We start from the raw sequence: 18,419 nt of genomic DNA, 5'->3' as shown, positions 1-18,419 counted from the left end.
TGGGAATAAAAATGCCATAATAAGATAGGACTGTTGCCAAGTTCGTGGGGGCATTCTCCTAATTAGTGATCATGTGAAAAGACTCAGCCCACTGTGGGTGGGGCCACCTCTGGACTGGTGGCTCTAACTGCTGTAAGAAAGCAGGTTGAGCAAGTCACGTGGAGATAGCCGGTAAGCAGCCTTCCTCCAAACCCTTTGCCTCAGCTCCTGCCTTTAGGTTCCTGCCTGTTTTGAGTCCCTGTCATTGTTTCCGTTAGTGATGACAGGTGATTTGGATGCCAGTCCAATAAGCTTGTTCCTCCGGGAGCTGCTTTGGTCATAGTGTTTCATCACAGCAATGAGAACCCTAACGAAGACAACCAACTGAATTTCCTTTTAAAATGCCAATAAGAGAATATTTTAAATCTTCCTGGTGATCCCACAGGTCAGCACTTCAGGATCCCTTGCTGGAAAACGGGTGAGTTCAAGCAAGTCTGTGGAATGAAGCCACACCTCACCTTTCTCTGCCTGGGGGAAATCAGCCTCTGTCTAGACTGAGACACCTTCCCTTAACCAAGGGTGTTTTTACAGTTTTCCATATTTGCGCTTAAGCAAGCTGATTTCCATATTCTCAAAACAACCTGACTGGGCTGCCAAAGGGACAATGTCAAATGCAAATACGTGGTTCAGGAATATCAGTTTGCAGGATTTTTCCAAATAAGTTTTTTTCTTTTCCTTTTTTTTGTTTTTGTTTTTGTTTGTTTTTCGAGACAGGGTTTCTCTGCAGCTTTAGAGCCTGTCCTGGAACTAGCTTTTGTAGACCAGGCTGGCCTCGAACTCACAAAGATCTGCCTGCCTCTGCCTCCCAAGTGCTGGGATTAAAGGCATGTGCCACCACCGCCAGGCCCCAAATAAGTTTTTCATATGCTTCATACCCTTGGAAAACTCTCAGAGAAAATTCACATAGAGGGCAGCAAAAGAAAAAAAGTAATTGAGAAACAAAGGACTTATTAGGGCTACATCCTAGCACTTTGGAGCCAGACCCTCAATTAGAGAGCACTTTTAAGGGAGCAACTTCAAGTCTTGTCCTGGGGCCAGGGGAGGATGATGTAAAGTAGGAAGAAACAAAAGAGATTTTCAGATTCTCAGTAGAAAGGGCAATAAAACAGCCCACTAAAATTACCATAAGAAAACACTCAATAGGGTGACTGTTACTAATTGTAACTTTTCCTGATTGTAACTGTTACTGATTGTAACTTTTCCTGATTGTAACTGTTACTGGTTGTAACTTTTCCTGATTGTAACTGTTACTGATTGTAACTTTTCCTGATTGTAACTGTTATTGGTTGTAACTTTTCCTGATTATAACTGTTACTGATTGTAACTTTTCCTGATTGTAACTGTTACTGATTGTAACTTTTCCTGATTATAACTGTTACTGATTGTAACTGTTACTGATTGTAACTTTTCCTGATTGTAACTGTTTCTGATAGTAATTGTAGGTGAATGACATTTTCTATATTGCCTTTCTCAGTGGGGGCTAGTTCAGCCTGCCCACTGTTCTGCGCATAAAATATTTGCCCATTTTAAAGCTACTGACCTCCTCATTTAATTCAGGCTCCCTTTGGGGGGTGGGTGGTCTTCATTGTTTAGGTTCTCCAGCTGTGGCTGAGTCTTCTGCACTAACCCTGTTCAGAGATTGACCAATTTCTGGCTTTTCACCAAGACATACCTCTTTTTTTTTTGTTTTTGTTGTTGTTGTTTTTCAATTTAGACCAACTGATGAAACTTGAATGTTAGTAGAGTTTTACAGTTGGATACAGATTATGAAGTCACATCCATTTCCTGATCAGGCATGACAGAACACTTGCAGCTCATAACACTAAGTGAGAGTGCGAACAGACATTTGAAAGCATAGACTTTTTGATAATTTTAGTAGATTGTTTTTATTAGCCTGGCTACTAGAGAATTTTACTTGCTTTCAAAATAATTAATGTCAATATTCTGGAAATTTAAATGCTTTTAAATATCTAAAATCACTATGTCTTAATTAAGGTTAATGGCTTAATAAATGTATTGAACAGTCTAAAGCATCCTTTAAAAACAACTTCAGTCCTATTAAATGAAAATTAACTTTCCATGAAGCACTGAGATGGTTTCTACCATTATATAGCAACCAATAGTAATCTATTGCTTAAAACAAGAGGACCTACTATTTAAGAAGAATTGTTTGAGTTAGCCAAGTTTCTTTAGAAGGGGCTTGGGAAAAAGTTTAGGAAGATAACACCTTTTGTTTAACTTTCTTTCTACTAGAAAGAGATTAAAGAGAAAGGGGGATATGTTCTCATCCGTTAAAGCTTTTCAGTAACATGTTCTAAGTTTTGTTTGCTCAGTACTTTATTGTATGCTTATTATAAATAGGTTGTATGTAGGTGCAGACTTCATGATTTGAACTTTATACTCTTAAAATAAATTTATTTGGTTTATCACTAGATGTGTTATAAGATCTTCTAAAAGGAAGGCACCCTTATGAGATCATTTTCTTACCTCATGAGGGCCGTCAGGCACTCACTGAATTCCTCAATGTGCTCCTTCAGACTTCTTTGGTGAGATATAATCCTAACATTCCTATCCAAGGCTGGATATTATTAGGAAAAAGGCCATGCTGGCTGCCCTTGTCCAGCAGTCACAACCACTAGAATGGGTACACACCACCCAGGGGGGCACTCCCAGAGTGTACTCTCTAGTCGATCAAATAGCTGATATGATCACAAAAATCAGGACACATCCCTTCAACATTATGAAAAAAAATCCCTCTAAATTAATAATTCCATCCAAATTAAGGATTTAGAATGGGCAGCCAGACATTGTTCTCGATTGAGCCTCACCCTGGAGGGATTTCTGGGGACCCTGGACATCCACTTTGGGGAGTCCTGGTTAGTGAAGCTATATCAAGAACTACCCTGGAGAGTCCCTTTAGTCTTTTCTTCTAGGCCCCTGACCCAAACACCCACTGTTTGCACAGATGGCTGGAAGAATGGGGTCACCTTTCTAGTTTTCCCTGCGAGGGTGGGAGACCAAGACAGAGATTACCAAAATTCTCCCTTGTGAGGGATGGGCTCAGTATAAGGAAATGATGGCCGTATATATTGTCCTACAGGAGGTTCCAGAACCCTGCAACCTCTATTCACACAGCTCTTATGTGGTGAACCTACTGCCACACTTACCCTATGCCTATATCGTATTGGATGCTAATCCTATTTCTGCCTTGATTATACATCTCAGATCGCTCTTAGAAGGTAGAAAAAACCCATATACATTCAACATCTCAGAGGACACTAAAACCTCCCTGGCCTCATTTCCCAAGGGAATGCTGCTGCCGATGCCACAGCTTCAGGGTCCTGTCTCATAGAGGTCTCAACTCTGCCCATATAAAATGCTACCCAAATGCATGACTTAACTCACATCAACTGGAGAGGACTCAAATACCTATACCCCCAGATCCCTACAACAGAATTAAAGAGAATTGTTCATACATGTAAGACTTGCCAACAGTTTCTCCATTAATCCCCCCCACACACACACTTTTACAAGGGCCAGGGGTGAACCCCAAAGGGTTAGGACCCAATATCATCTGGCAAGCAGATGTAACACATTACCCTCTATTTGGCAAATTAAAATATGTGTTTGTGACCATAGAAACCTACTTAAGGCATGCTTGGCTAAGGCCCACTCAGGGGAAAAAGCAACCCATGCCAAAAGCCACTTCTTACAATGTTTTGCTACGTTGGGACTACCACAACAGGTCAAGACTGACAACGGCCCCCTGTTTTATAAGAAAAACATTAAAAGAATTCTTCCAGATATGGAATATATCCCATATCACTGGTATCCCATACAACCCTCAGGGTCAAGCGATTGTAGAAAGACATCACCAATATCTCAAAGAGGTCCTTATAAAACAAAAAGGGAGAGAAGTCTCCCCCCCTACAACTGCAAAAGATTAACCATCAATAGTTTAAATTTTCAAAAATCAGATGAACAAAATAGATTTCAGAAACATTGGGGATCTTTACTAACGAGGCCCTGCCCAAAGGTTAGGTGGAAGGATCCTCTTACTAACCAATGGAGGGGCCCAGATCCCTTTTTGACACAGGGCCTAGGATACAGATGTGTTTTCCCAAACAGAGGGGAACACCTATATGGCTACCTGCTCAGTAACTTAAAATTTCTCCCCTCCTCTCAGGACAATGGGGAAGACCAAGATGACTAATTAAGAAAGAAAGAGATTATAGTGAACAACCCTTAAATTCAAACACGAGAAAAGAAAAATAACCACTGCCAAGGGAGACTGACCCTTGAGGAAAGTGTTGCCTTTTTATTGCAGATGGTCCTCCTGGCAGTGATCATGTTAACTCTTCTCCCAGAGATCAAGGTCCAGCCCCCCAACCACAGAAAGTGATGTGGATCCTGTTGAGCGATGGTTTAGGAGGGATCCTAAACCAAACTTCTCAGATGATGACACCTTGGATGTGGTGGCCTGACCTGATGTTTGACCTCTGTGATTTGGTGTGTGGGAGCTGGGACGTGGTGGGAGACCTGAATGCAGAGGCTTTCGGGGTGCACCCTACCCCAGGCATCTTACCCTAATGAGCCTGGGTGTTCTCATGTCCTTAGGAGACATGCCCTCCTGCAGACACCCTTTTATGTCTGCCCAGGAAGCAACCAGACTGCCTCTGCTATTAGAAACTGTGGGGCAGCTCCTGATTACTATTGTTTTTCCTGGGGAATATGAGCAGACTGGGCTGGATGTAATTAGAAAAGACAGAGACTGCATTACATTATTTACAAAAGTCTTTGGATTCCTTAGCAAGGGTAACCTTACAAAATAAGAGAGACTTGGACTTGCTGTTTATGGAACAAAGAGGAATTTGCAGGAAGAATGTTGTTTCTATGCAGGTCATTCCGTGATAGTTAAAAGAACCCTAGATGAGTTAAGAAAAGATATTGATTCATTTAAGTCAAGGACCTTGTATGAGACCTGGTTTAATTGGTCCCCGTGGCTTACTACACTTATCTCTTCCCTAATTGGGCTGATGGCCATTTGTTTATTGATCTGTCTTTTTAACCCATGCATTCTCCAAAGGCTGACAAGCATTCCAAAAACAGATACAATAGTTACATTCATGGCCCTTCGAGTACATTATGATTGGCTCAATACATCTCACCCCATGGATGAACTCTCAACTTGGGGGTATCCAGACTGAAACTCCAGGTAGGGGTGGTACTGACCCATACTCTCTCCCCACTAGGCCATTCTGGCTTGGTGACCAGAGTAGGGGGTGGGATATAAAACAAAAGAGGGAGATGTTGGACCAAAATTATTTCAGGACATGTACCTCGAGGCCTATAGGACAGAGAAAAGCCTGGCTCGAGTTCAGGGCCTGTACCTCAAGGCCTCTAGGACCTGGTTCGAGTTTGAGGGAACCAAGTAAGGATGAGACAGAAAAATCTAGGTAGATGCCCCTTCAGCCAGAGGGAGGGCTTGGCTGTCTCTCATTGGCTGGAGGTACCCTACATCACATGATGTCACTTAGCCTATATAATAAGCTGATGTTCTCAGTAATAAATTGAGTTCCTGCTTTGACTTGACTCCCTATTGTGTCTTGATTGTCCTGCATTGTGGGGATGCAGAATGGACAGTAGCCCACTCACCTTTCCCTGGGGAATAAGGAGGCTAAGGAAGCCTAGCAATTGGGCATAGAAAACTGATAACTGTGGGAAAGTTCATTCTCTGGGTTGGGGATCCTGGCTGTATAAAAATAGAGAAAGCAGGCTGAACACTAGCGTGCCTTCATTCTTTTCTGTTTCCTATGGGTGCAATGTGACCAGCTCCTTCAAATTCTTGCTTTGATTTTTCAACATGAGTGATGGGACCCTTGAACCATGAGAATGAAAACACTTTCCTCTCAGAAGCTGCTTCTGTCAGAATGTTTTATTCCAGCGACAGAAGAGTTAGTGAAGACAAGACGCAAGACCAGGTTAGCCCTGTGGCCATCATTGCAGAGACCAAACAAAGAGACTTTCCAGAAAGGTTAGTCACAGTGTCACAAGACATAAACATTTTATTTGTTCTAGAAAAGACAGGCAGATACTCTCATTTTCTTCCTATTTCCTGATTATTGCATAGACCACCATGGCAATAATATGATGACAATTTTCTCAGCTCTCAGACAGAACAAACCTGGATGCAACTTCTCTTAGACGATATGCTCACAACACAGATAGATCGCTTCCTACACTACATGTGTAGCGTTTTTTGATGTCCTCAAACAGGAAGCAATCAGCTCTTCAGCAGACACCAGCTGGGGCTGAGAATTTAATTCCGTTCCAACACCTCCTACCTAGTGATAGCATCTGGTCCCAGGTAAAGACTCAGTTCCCAAGCTGCTCCTTTGACTTTAGACGTTAGGGGCACACACCAGCTTGCAGTTTGTCTTATCTGTGCCTCTGTTTAACTGGTCACCACACCCCCTCCCCGATTTGACTGTATTGTTTGAAAAGCCCACAGAATTTATGGAGGCATAGACAGAGACATTTATTTTAAGGGGCATTATAAAGGTATAACAATGACTATCTGAGGTATGAGAAAGACGAAACATACCTATGTGCTCTCTGGGGCAGCATCATCCATGGACTTTCTTAAGTTTACTTATCCAGAAATTCTCTGAGCCCTGCCTGTCTGCTTAAGGTTTTCTGGCAATTTCATCTAATACTAGAAGACTGCCTAGGAAAAACCAGCCTGAGATGCCTGTACAGACACTTGGTGTGTCCTTGTAGTATTGCTTCCTTCTAACTACGGGACAGGACCATCTTTGAGTTGGAGGTAGGGACAGAGTCTTAACTCTCAGGCAAGTTAAGGTAAGAAGAGCAGCATTCCTGGGACCCACCCTGGGAAAAGAAATTGCATTTTTGGCTGGTCTTTGGGAGTTATAAGTCAAAAAATGAAAATATAACATACACACACACACACATGCACACATGCATGCGTGCACCCCCAACACCAACACCATTCATACACACAGAGTGATTTTTCTTCCATCAACTGAATAGAATAGCGAATTCTAATATTTAAACTTATTTTAAGAATTAAAATATCATTATCTAGGGCAAAAATGTCAGAGAAAAATGGTTTAAAAGCAAGAAATTCAAAAGAAAAAGGAGGCTAGTATATGAATTGAGACATATGAATTGGCATTGCCTATGAATTACTAAAAGCTGGCTAAATATAAAAAAGTAGAAATTAAATTGTGATTTTTTTCCATTATCTATTACGGGAAAGTAATACAATAATTTTAGAAAGCTCTTTAAAAAAACAAACATCCAACAGCTAGGACAGTTAAATTAGTAGCTTTTAACAAGTCTGTGGCAAAAAGAAAGCTTTTAGAAATCCTTTTTACTGGCAAGTATCAGATTATAAAACCTCTTGATTAAATGTCTACATGAAAAAATCCTGACAAAAAAATTTCCAGTGGATGAAAGAGCTACATATGGTGCAAATTGTGTGACATTTCCCATACACGCATCTCTCCCAGAACCCAGATTTGCCCTAGAGATAGTAAATTACAAATTATGGGATTTAGTTTTCTAGCAGAAATGAGGTACCATGAATGGAAAGTAGAAGGGACTGGCCTTAGAAAGCCAGACTGTACTTCTCAGCATGGAATAGAGGTGTGTTTGGCCCCCTCAACCTCATCAGGACCATGTTTTGCAGGCTGTCAGTAAGTGACTAAGTACCCAGTGACTAAGTGTTCAGTTCCTGGGGGATGTCACAAGTATCAGCACTACCCTCTGACATGGCAGTTCGTCACGGAGCTTTCCCATATCTTCTCCAAACCTGTCAAGGACCTCTCCCACAAAGTCATGACTCCGTCATATTCCAGCTGCAACTGGAACTTTTTCCTATTGCTTCTAGTCATGCATTGCTTCCTTGTCCAGTCACCTTCCCTTCCAGTAGCCCTCCTAGACCATGCTTCTCACTATTAGACTCTCTCATCCTCGCTTCCCCCACCTCTCTCTCTTCATCTCTCCCTCTCCCCCACCCCCATCTCTCTCACACATACATACACACACAAACACACACAGAGAAAGTTCATATATAGCTCATCCCTGTGCATTGGGAGACGCTGCACCATGCAAGTTCTGCCCTTCACGACAAGAGATTGCTACCTGTTCTCTGATCGAATTCTTGGGTCACAAACACTTGCGTACCTTGATCTTCAGGGACACACATTATGTTTTCCATGAGCCAAGTGTAAGCCCTTTTCTCTTGGCTTGGAATTAGAAGCTGGTGTTTGCTATCCCCTCTGCTTTGAAGTGTGGCTTCTAAGCACAGCCATCTCCAAAGATCTACATCTGAAAAAAATCTTGTAATCTTTATGCTTTTAGGCAACTTACTTTGAAACATGTTACATATTTGTGTGGTAGCTCTCTTTGTACTTTGTCTTAGCCAAAATTTATGTTTTTATATCTGGCTGTAGGTGCATCCCCGTGACTAACAGAACAAACACAATTTTCTCAGGTGTGTTGGCAGAAGGTTGCCTCTCTCCCCCAACCTTGTCGTCTCTCTTCCTTTTCACTTCCAAGGATGTCTAACAGAGATCAAAGGTGAACATATTGGGAGACAGTGCCCGGAAGATGGTATTCAGGAGACAAATGCATGGGCTTCATAGAATTTTATCAACTATCCCAAGTTCATTTTGAGCTCCATCTGCACTTGGCACAAAAATAGCTGCCATACCTTTATTGGGCATTCCACCAAGTTAATCGGTCCCTTTAAAATTTTCTGAGGACAAGTTACATTTTAATAGTCTGAAGGCTTTTGGGTAACCTTATTAATCTGTGCCTCTCTGCATTCTCCAATTTATCACTTTGAAAAATAAGGGGTTTTGGTTGGTTGGTTTATCTTTTTTTTTTTATTCTGTTGATCTCTAAAATCAGAACATGCACTCAGTAGAGATGGTTTTGAATGGGAATGAAGGCTAAGTGTAAACTTGAAATTCCCATAGCCAATTTTAGTGACACCAAGAAAACTCTTCTTCCTTTTGGGATTCCCAGAATACCTGCAGATCTGAAAGGCAAGTGTTCAGCCTGCTGAAGGTCCAGAACAATCTAACCACCAAGAAAGACTTCCAGAAAGTTCAGTGACTTCGTCCTTTGGAAACTTGAGTTTTGTGAAGGATACAGAAATAAATAATTTTGTTTCCCTGTTTTGTTTTTTGAGATAGCCGCACTATGGAGATAGCTGCACTATGGAGCCTAGCGTGTCTTGAACTCACTGTGAGGAGGCTTCTGCTTCTGACTTCTCAACACTAGGATTAAAAGCCTGAGCCACTATACCTCACTCCTTCAACTTCTTCAAGGATTCTCTGCTTTGATGGTGCTTGGAGGTGGAGTATTTGCTTCCAAATGTGAGATTCCTATAATTTTTAATGAAATAAGAACATACAAGTTTAAGGAATCAACAGAAACTTGTATTTTGAAGAAATCTGAAATTTTGGATTAATTCTAATGATTACATGTCAAATATTATAAAAATACTAAAGGACTTTAGCATCTTTTCATTGAAAATGCTGTGGGCTTTTTCCTGTTGAGTAGCAAAATAGTTCATACATAAGCAGTTCTTATATTGTTTTGTTTTCAGCCTGTTCTTCAGTACGGCACTTTAGTTGCTTCCTGTAAAATAACAATAATACATTTTTTAAAAAAGGAGTAATAACATACACTACATTTAAAAGTATGCGCTATTAATTTTAACTTTTAAAATATTTCATGGTTTGACAAACAAGGTAAAAGTAACATAAAATCATTGCAAAATTTATAAAACTTTCATTACCATCAATAATATTTTTTTGGTGGAAATGTATGTAGAGTTGCAATTCATAGACATTTACACAAATCTCTAGACATCTTTTTTGTGTGATGTTAACAGCCATTGGTAATCAGTATTTAGGTCTGATTCTAGGGGTTACTTCCACCCTTGTTTTATGGTTTCCTGTCTTCTGTCTACCTTGGGCTGGTTTTGGTTTTGCTCTGGGCCTTTTTCAATTTTTCAACTTGCTTTTTTCTGAGTTTTACAAGTTTCCAGGTTGAATATATGCTACTTTTATAATGAAACAAAAGCCAGTAAATATTACATGTGTACTAATGACCAATTTCCTAAGTTATTTTGATCATGTTTCTTTATACACGTTTAACCAAAAACCTCTGGGCCATTGGCTCCTAATGGAGATTTCTCAGGGTGTCTTCCTTGATCAAACCTGATTTGTCTTAACCCAGAATGAATCTACAGCCTCTTATTTTCCTTGGAAACAAAAGCAAAACCCCTTCTCCAAATTAACATATATTTTGACTTAAATTTTGAAGTCAAGGCATTTTCAAAATTTATATGTTGGATTAATTCAGCACATTCATGACCTGCAGAGCCAGGCTGGGGAAACTGACTTCCTCTGACTTCCCTGGGTGTTCTATAACAGTTTTCTCCAAGATTTTAACAATCCATCCTTCTGTGAAGCTCCTTAAGCAGGAAAGGAAACAGTTCCAAACAGCTTCAGGAGGTACCTGAAATTGACCAGACTCTCTAGGCCCTCCTTCCCAAAATGTGAACAAGTCAAACTGCTGAGACTCACTCTCAGACAAGCCAAAGTGCAAAGAGTGAGACCAGGCCAGCACCCTGGAAGAAACAGAAGCCCCCAAAGCTGTCTGTAGAGTCACTGAGGACACTCCTCAACACAAAAAGCTGCCTGCAACTTAGAATAATCAGAAAAGGCTTGTTGGATTCTCTGATGTAGTTTGTTTATGCTATCAAAGACATCATTGCATATGTTCAGAGAAACAGCATTGGGGCCCCTTGCACACAACAGCCCTAGACCTCTCAATGTATTACGGGAATTGAATTTTTTAAAATTTTAACTAAAAATGTTTACTTAATAGCAAAGCAGAAGCCATTGACAGATTTTTTCATTTGGAAAAATTCCTGGACATGACTCAGTAACTATGTAACTTACTAATGATTTGAAAAGTAGTATTTCCCTAGTTGGCACAAATCCCAAAGTTGTGAGGGACAGTCATTCTGACTGTGGAAAACAATTGAAAATCAAGCCATTTCATGTTCAGCACTAGCATACAGTCAGCAGTACTTACCATTTAAGAGTCATTGGACTCTTAAAAATTATTGAAAAACAATCTGTACTTTTATTAAAATTCTGGAGACATAAAGCTGATTTGTGCGACTTGTGTGCTCATTATTGATGGATACACCTATTATCCCTCGGCTTCAAGCCCCTCTTCCTTCTGCATGCTGTTGTTACTGAGATGGGTAGCCGTGTGGAAGAAGTCAGTGAGGACTCAATGCTGGCTGCATTTAGTTGCAGTCTGCCTTTTCCTGCTCCCATATCTTCTTTGGCTCCTGCTTTTCCTTCTCTCTCCAAATCATAAACATCTTATGCAACCCACGCAGACTTCCCATGTTGCTCATAGAGTAACATAACACCATTAGAATCATTCCAGCTCAGAAAGGTCTTTCTCTCTTTTAATCTATTCAAGTTCACTCTCTGTCTGCCTGCCACATTTGGTCCTAACGTTATTTTCAGCAGGTTACACCTGATGGCACCCAGGCCACGCCCATTAGCGCCCCGTGACCACAGCTACGGGTTCACCAATGCGCCTGGGTCCCAATCTAGATCACGGACTGGGCTGTGGGATGGGCCTGCTGGATCTGTGGAAGATGTAGGTGTCTGTGCGCTGTGCTGGCTGCTGGTGTATAACATAAACATAGGTGTTCATGGACAGTCGCCACAAAGACTGGGGAGAGGAGCCAGCCTGGAAGTGGAGCTCCCACTAAGAGAACAGAACGGAGAGGTGGAGAAACAGTGCCCAGAAACCAGACCACTTCTAGGTTGCTTAGTTAGCTAATTAGTTGCATAAGCATTTCAAGCTGTGTCTGCCCTTTGTGGCACCTGAAGGGTTCTGAGATTATCCGCAGGCCTCCACCTCCACAGTATTGTATTCCGACACGTAATGGCGGTATCATTTCCATAGTTATCTCGTCTGTCATTGAGCTTGTATTTCTCCGCATATCCAGCAGTGCAAGGCACAACCGCTGTGCGAACAGCTTTTGCTTAGAGAACACTTGCTCGCCCCTGCGATGGGGAGACGTAGGTTACGTACAAACAAAATGAACGGCATTTACCTGCGGTTGTGTTCAGAATGAAAGCTGCAGCCATAAAAAGACTTCCAAGAGCAACAGTCTTCCTATGAGACAGCCTGTTACGACAGTCAGTAACTGGACAGGTGTCCCCACAGTGGATGCTCCGCTGTGGCCGCTGCCGCTGCTGCCGCTGCTAGCGCTGCTGCTTCCGCCTCCACCAGGGATCGTCTGTGCTGAGAGGCTGAAGGTTCTAGATTCCACCCGAACAGCATTAGCCAAGATAAATTCAATTTTATAATTTTTTCCTAGAGGGAGAAAAAACATTGTAGTCGTTGACTTCTCTGCTTGTTTTAAATCAATTCCCATTTGTCTTTTATTGGCTTCAAAATCAGGACTAATTTCTAATGAAGTTTTTTGTCAATGGAGTCTGGCGACATAGTTTGAGCACAGACGGGAATAATGAAATTCTCAGACATTCAGTCTGCTTCTAACCACAGGCATGGGAAGCAGCACTGTCCCCAGTCAAGTAGATCTGGGATGCACATAAAGCCACATGAGCAAGCGAGAGAGAGGAAGCCAGTGAACGGTTGTCCTCCGTGGTTTCTGTGCCAGCTTCCTGCTTTGCATTTCTGCCTGGACTTCCCTAAGTGATGGGTTACTCTCTGAGCATGGAAGCTGAAAGGAACCATTTCTTCCCCTAAGCTGCCCTTGGTCCTGGTGTTTATCATAGAAACAGGAAATAAACCAGAACACTGAAGATTGTCCACAGCAACTGGTTTGTGGAACTCGCGGCTCCCAAATCCTCATCCGTACATATTTTCTCTTTTCTCAATAACTTTCTAGTTAAGCTCTGAACACTTGCAGATTATTAAGTTACTACAAGCCTATCTTAAGTAAAAAATGCATATATTAATTTTTTAAATATAAATGTAACACATTTAGTGAGAATTTTGGAGCAATAACAGGCAAGAAGAGAATGCAAATTATGATATTTTTAATGTATGATCTCTGATTATGTTTTAATTTCTCTAATTATATTTTCATTTTTGTATATTAAGGGTACTTTATAAGGGGACCAGTTATATTCAGAAAAAGGCATAATATAGCATTTTGATTTCTATAGTTTATTGACCAAAGTATTATAGAATATTTTTTCTATTCAAAGAAAATACACAACTCTTTACTGCCGAAATGGAGGACCTACTATGGTCCACTCACCTGTTCTGTGAGGCGTGAGATCTGTATAGTTGGCCCAACAGTTGCTAAATGGAACGGTTGTATTCCCACTAAGGCCACCAACTTGGTTGTTATTGGAATCCTTTAGGACAGCCTTTAAAGTAAGTGATGTAATTCCAACTGATACACAGTTACCCTCAAGAAAAAAAAAGAACAGTGGAGAATTATAATAAGTGCCCTTTCCTAGATCTTCAAAAAAGATAAACTATTTTTAAAATGTCTATTACAAATTAAGAATCTAAAGACTCTCCTAACCTCACTGAAAGAGGCCCTGAACATGAACAGAAAAGCACATTCCTTTCAAAGAAACCTTTTGGAGACAGTAGCTAGAAAAGGGTATGCACATGTCTAATGCATGTCTAATACACGTGGATAGCCAGCTTCACACTCAAGCTGTGGGAGAAGTGGCTCCCTCCTTGGATTACAGTCAGAGCTCTTCACTCTAGGAGAAAGGCAACTCTGGACTCACCTCCGCATCTACGGCCTTTACCGAGGGCTGCTGGGGAAATGGCTGACCTGGCTGTGCTGCTACCGGCTGAGCCACCACGGAAAGTGAGGGCACAAAGGCCAAGTGGTGAACAGGAAATGCAGATCTTTCAACTGGCTGGGCAGTCACCTGGCATGGGCAGGGCCAAGGAGTGAATTGTTCAGGACTGGCTGCATGTCACAGCAAATTCAGCCAGGCCAAGTGCAGTATTCAGTTCACTTAAAATAGTAAATTCAACATGTGGAATGGTCATTGCTACAAATATCCCTCTAAATCATAGCTATGGAACATGTTCAATGCAAAATTCATGTGAAAAACTAAGTTTTAGAAGGTATGATCATGTCTAATGCTCGTGTGTGTGTGTGTGTGTGTGTGTGTGTGTGTGTATTCATGCAGGTGCATACACCTATGAAGGCCAGAGGAGGACACACAGGGAGTTATTTGATAGCACTTTCCACTGTCCCTGCTTGAGACTGGGTCTCTCAGTAAACCTGGAACTAGCTGTTTTTATGCCTGTTCATCAAGTCATAATAATCTCCCTGTCCCCTCACCCAGACCAGTACTGGGTTACAGGCACACCCGGCCATGCCTAGCTTTAAATGTGAATAATGGAAATCAAAATTCAAGTCCTCATATGTGTTCATTAGTTTTATATCAACTTGATGCAAGCTGAAGTCATTTGGGAAGAGAGAATCTCAACTGGGAAAATGCCTCTGTAATGTGGGCCTCTCAGAAGGTCCGCTGAGCATTTTCTTGATTAATGATTAATGCAAGAGGATCCAATCCACAGTAGGTAGTGCCAGCCCTGGGCAATGGCCTTGATTTGCACAAGGAAGCAGGCTGTAGAAACTATGAGGACCAAGTCAGTAAGCAGCACTCCTCCATAGCCTCTGTCTCAGCTCCTGCCTCCAGGTTTCTGCCTTGAGTTCCTGCCCCGACTCCCCTTCACGATGGACTATAACTAACTGTAAGCTAAAATAAATTTGTTTTTCATCAAGTTACTTTTGCTCATGGTGTTTTATCACAGCAATAGAAACCCTAACTAAGACACAGGCTTGCACTGCAAACGTTCCAACCCTCACATTATTTTTTTATTTTTTTAAACTATGTTATTACCATTTCAGTTAACCCATAAAAATGAATTAGAAAGACATGCTACATAGGTTTCAGTTTTGAAATATAAAGAAGGTTTTAATTCTTTTTTTAAAAAGCAACACCATTTTTTAAAAGATAAATTACATTTTACTCTAGTTGAGCGTTCTTACCTTAATCCAGCCAGAATCGGATGGTTGGGGAATAGGACTGGTAATAGACATGGAAGAAATATTGAATCCAAGGACAGGACTAATTTTCCCTAAGATGACAGCTTGGCCAAGAGAACCAGAAATATCCTGGAGCTCGGACAAGTGCATCTGACCTGTGGGGAAAAAATCCATTAGGGCATTTATTTGGATTGCAAGAATATAGATGTGTATGAGTATGTGAAAGTTTTTGGCTTCCATTTTATTTGCGTTCTTCATCACATTATAGACTACAAAGACTTCAGTACCAATATAACAGTCACATTAATAAATTGGGGAAAATGAAGACATCAAGAGAATGTTAGAAAATACAACTTAAGAAAGAAAAAAGGTAGCAAAGAATGCACGTGTGTGTGCACACACACGCACCCAAAGCACAATGGGAGAGTGTGTCTCTTGGTTTAAACTTTACTGTCGTTCTTTGTTAGAAGTGAAGAATTTTCAGCCTTTTCTGTCAGCACACATTACTTTTTCAGAATAGAGTATTTTTAGAACTGAGGTATAATAAGGATCTACCCATTATTAGTGTGTGCATTAATAACTTGCTGAAGTTATCAGGTTCCTAACCATCCATTCCCTTCTTTGGACTTCTGGCAGTTTTGAAGGTTGCTTTTCAGACAGTACATTCTTCCCTTTTTCTCTTCCTTTCAGGGCAGACCTGGGGTTTCCTCTTAAACTAATCACCTCCACAATGACTCCCACTTTATTAACCACACCTTCGTATTCCTTTTGAGAGAGTCTGATACTTATTCTTGTTTTCTTCTCCACTTACCTACCAATTCATATTTAACCATACACTAATTTTCAACTTTTTTTGTCCTTACTGTCAAAATCACCTCAAAATGAGGCTTATTAAATTCTATTTTATTCCATACACTTTTGTCAGAGTGATTTTTGGTAAACTGCCGTAACCAAGATGTTATTAAGATCCTGAAGCTTAAAAGATCCGCCATCTTCCACATTCTAAGTCATGCCTTCATGACTCAAATCACTGAATTTCTTCCATTAAGAATATACTAGGAAGCTTGGTGTGCCCAACAAGCCTACACAACACACTGGAACCCACACTCAGGGAATTTTCAGTTCACTTCAAAAGGTCTTCCTTGCATGACCCAGAGTCTCAGAAACAAGCTGAGTCTTTCAGGTTCCTCCCTCTCCCCTGTCTCCTTCCAGATGTCTTCTCTAAGATCTCTGCAGTGTGAATGCTACTGTGGACTAGGGGAGATGTACCCAGGTGCATCATCCCGTGGCCAGTGCTACATAAATATAGTCACTGGCTCTCAGCACAGTGGCAGATGCAACCTCCGCTGCGCTATTCTTCCATTTCTCCCGATTGCCATCTCAATACTGAAGACCTTAACATGAAAATTTCTGACCTGAGTACTCCACCCACCCAGATGTCTCCTCAGCACCTTTGCTACCTCTTTCTGGGGTGCCTGACACTATGTGAATGCCATACTGTACGATGCTTACATCCTGGATACCCTGATGTTACGGATCAGCTGTATGACTATGTACACATTTATCTTCTTATTTCTGTATGTTTTTCATGATTCATCCACTCCAGGCCAAGTTCCAGAACTTTTCTTGAGATGTGAAACCCTACACTAGACTGTACTTTGTAAACACACCATTGGCTTTCTTTTCTTTACATTCATGTTCCTATGGTCCTTGTTCTCAGACCTCTATCTTATATTTATCAGGGTCTAACTGGCATTACTACAAAGGGGTGAATAATCTGCCTATGTACCCTGGGCCCCTGCAACTCCTAGATTAAATCTACAGGTTAAGTCACACTGAAAACACGACATTAGCCATATAATCCAAGGAAGAACAGAGCTGAAGAAGGGAAGTCAGCTATGACTCGAGGCAGATAACATCAGAGAAATCATTGCTACAACATAAGACTAGAACAATAAACGTTCAGAGAGAGAAATTGGGGTTCAACCTGAAGATCCAAAGAGCAAAACAGTCCACCACTAGCTCTTACCTCAACCTCAGTCTGAAATGGTGATCCTGCTTCCAGGAATCTCAGAATGAGACTATGTCTGAGAGCTGTCTCCTCTTGATTTATAATTCTCTCTAGTGCTGGTATTCAAGTCTGGGATTTAAGTCATGCACTGCCCGGTTTTTATGGCAACTAGTGTGGCTACTGGGATTAAAGGTGTATGCCATTGTGGCTGCTTTACTTTCCTGATCCCCAGGCAAGCTTTAGTTATTGAAATATAAAGGTAATATCACTACAACCTAGATGTCCTATGTTCTTCTAAGCAGCAGAGTTCCATTGGCAGCTTCCTCTTCTAATTGACTATTTTAACCTATTTTGACCCTTTAGCACTCAGATTAAGTCACTCCTATTAAGTCAGATCCTTTAGTTTAATTTATTCATGTGCAAGCTCTTCATAATTACAAAGTTGTTATTATTATAGAAATAGAGAAGTAAAATGGTTTGTAGGCATTTAGGGTTCAAGACAAAGAGAAAACAGGGCTCCCTAGGGCCTGGCTAACCAGGCCCTGGCAGGCTTATTTATGACTTTACACTTGACAATGACATTTCTTTATCTCAAAGGTGGCTACCCATACCTGCAGTAGAGTTGCTTAAGAACCAAGCAGGAGCGGCTCCAATCTCTAATTCCACTGTGCGTACCACGGATCTCCTCCTCCGCAGACTCCCTCCTATTATTCGGCTGACACGGATTTTGTCACTGGATATTTTTAGGAACAAGGCAAGGTTTCTAACAAGATTGTGAGAGCTAAAAAAATCGTCTTCTGTCATGGCAGGCAATTGAAAAGAAACAAAGATGACTGTAGCAGTGTGGACTTCCACGGGTGTGGTTCCTTTAACCACAAGGTACAGCATCTGATAGACTCGGTCAAAGTAGTTCTCACCCGGGTCAGCAGAACCCAGGTTAGGAAGGAATTGCTCTAGGAAGAAAAAAGGTCAACATAGAAAAATATCAGAATATATTTCTATTAGCATAATGGCCACATGCAGTATTTAATATTTGTTTGAACTCCAAAAAGTTCAACAATATCATGTTCATAACAAAACGTACATATTAAAAACAAAATGCTTAGGAAACTAACTTGCAAAGTGATAATCCATTAAATAATGCTATTAATAGTCATTGTATACAAAATTGATTTCTGAAAGAATTATCTATCATCACAATAAAAATGAGAAGCCAAAAACTATGCACCAGGAATT

The 18,419-nt window shown here is 41.0% G+C and overlaps 1 protein-coding gene across 1 annotated transcript in view; it reads right to left on the bottom strand.

Moving 5' to 3' along the window:
* Positions 1 to 9,396: 9,396 nt before the first annotated feature.
* The window catches only part of Pkhd1l1 (PKHD1 like 1), a 133,030-nt gene continuing 124,007 nt past the window's right edge, over positions 9,397 to 18,419 (bottom strand). The window contains 8 exon segments of the mRNA XM_042055713.1: positions 9,397 to 9,458; positions 10,668 to 10,763; positions 12,230 to 12,266; positions 12,269 to 12,492; positions 13,406 to 13,559; positions 13,893 to 14,039; positions 15,176 to 15,327; positions 17,795 to 18,136. Coding sequence (XP_041911647.1) covers positions 9,397 to 9,458; positions 10,668 to 10,763; positions 12,230 to 12,266; positions 12,269 to 12,492; positions 13,406 to 13,559; positions 13,893 to 14,039; positions 15,176 to 15,327; positions 17,795 to 18,136 — 1,214 coding nt within the window.

Source organism: Arvicola amphibius, chromosome 9 (assembly GCF_903992535.2).
Source record: "Arvicola amphibius chromosome 9, mArvAmp1.2, whole genome shotgun sequence".
Lineage (NCBI taxonomy): Eukaryota > Metazoa > Chordata > Mammalia > Rodentia > Cricetidae > Arvicola > Arvicola amphibius.
The sequence above is the reverse complement of the archived record's forward strand: the minus strand, read 5'-3'. Positions and strand labels throughout refer to the sequence as shown.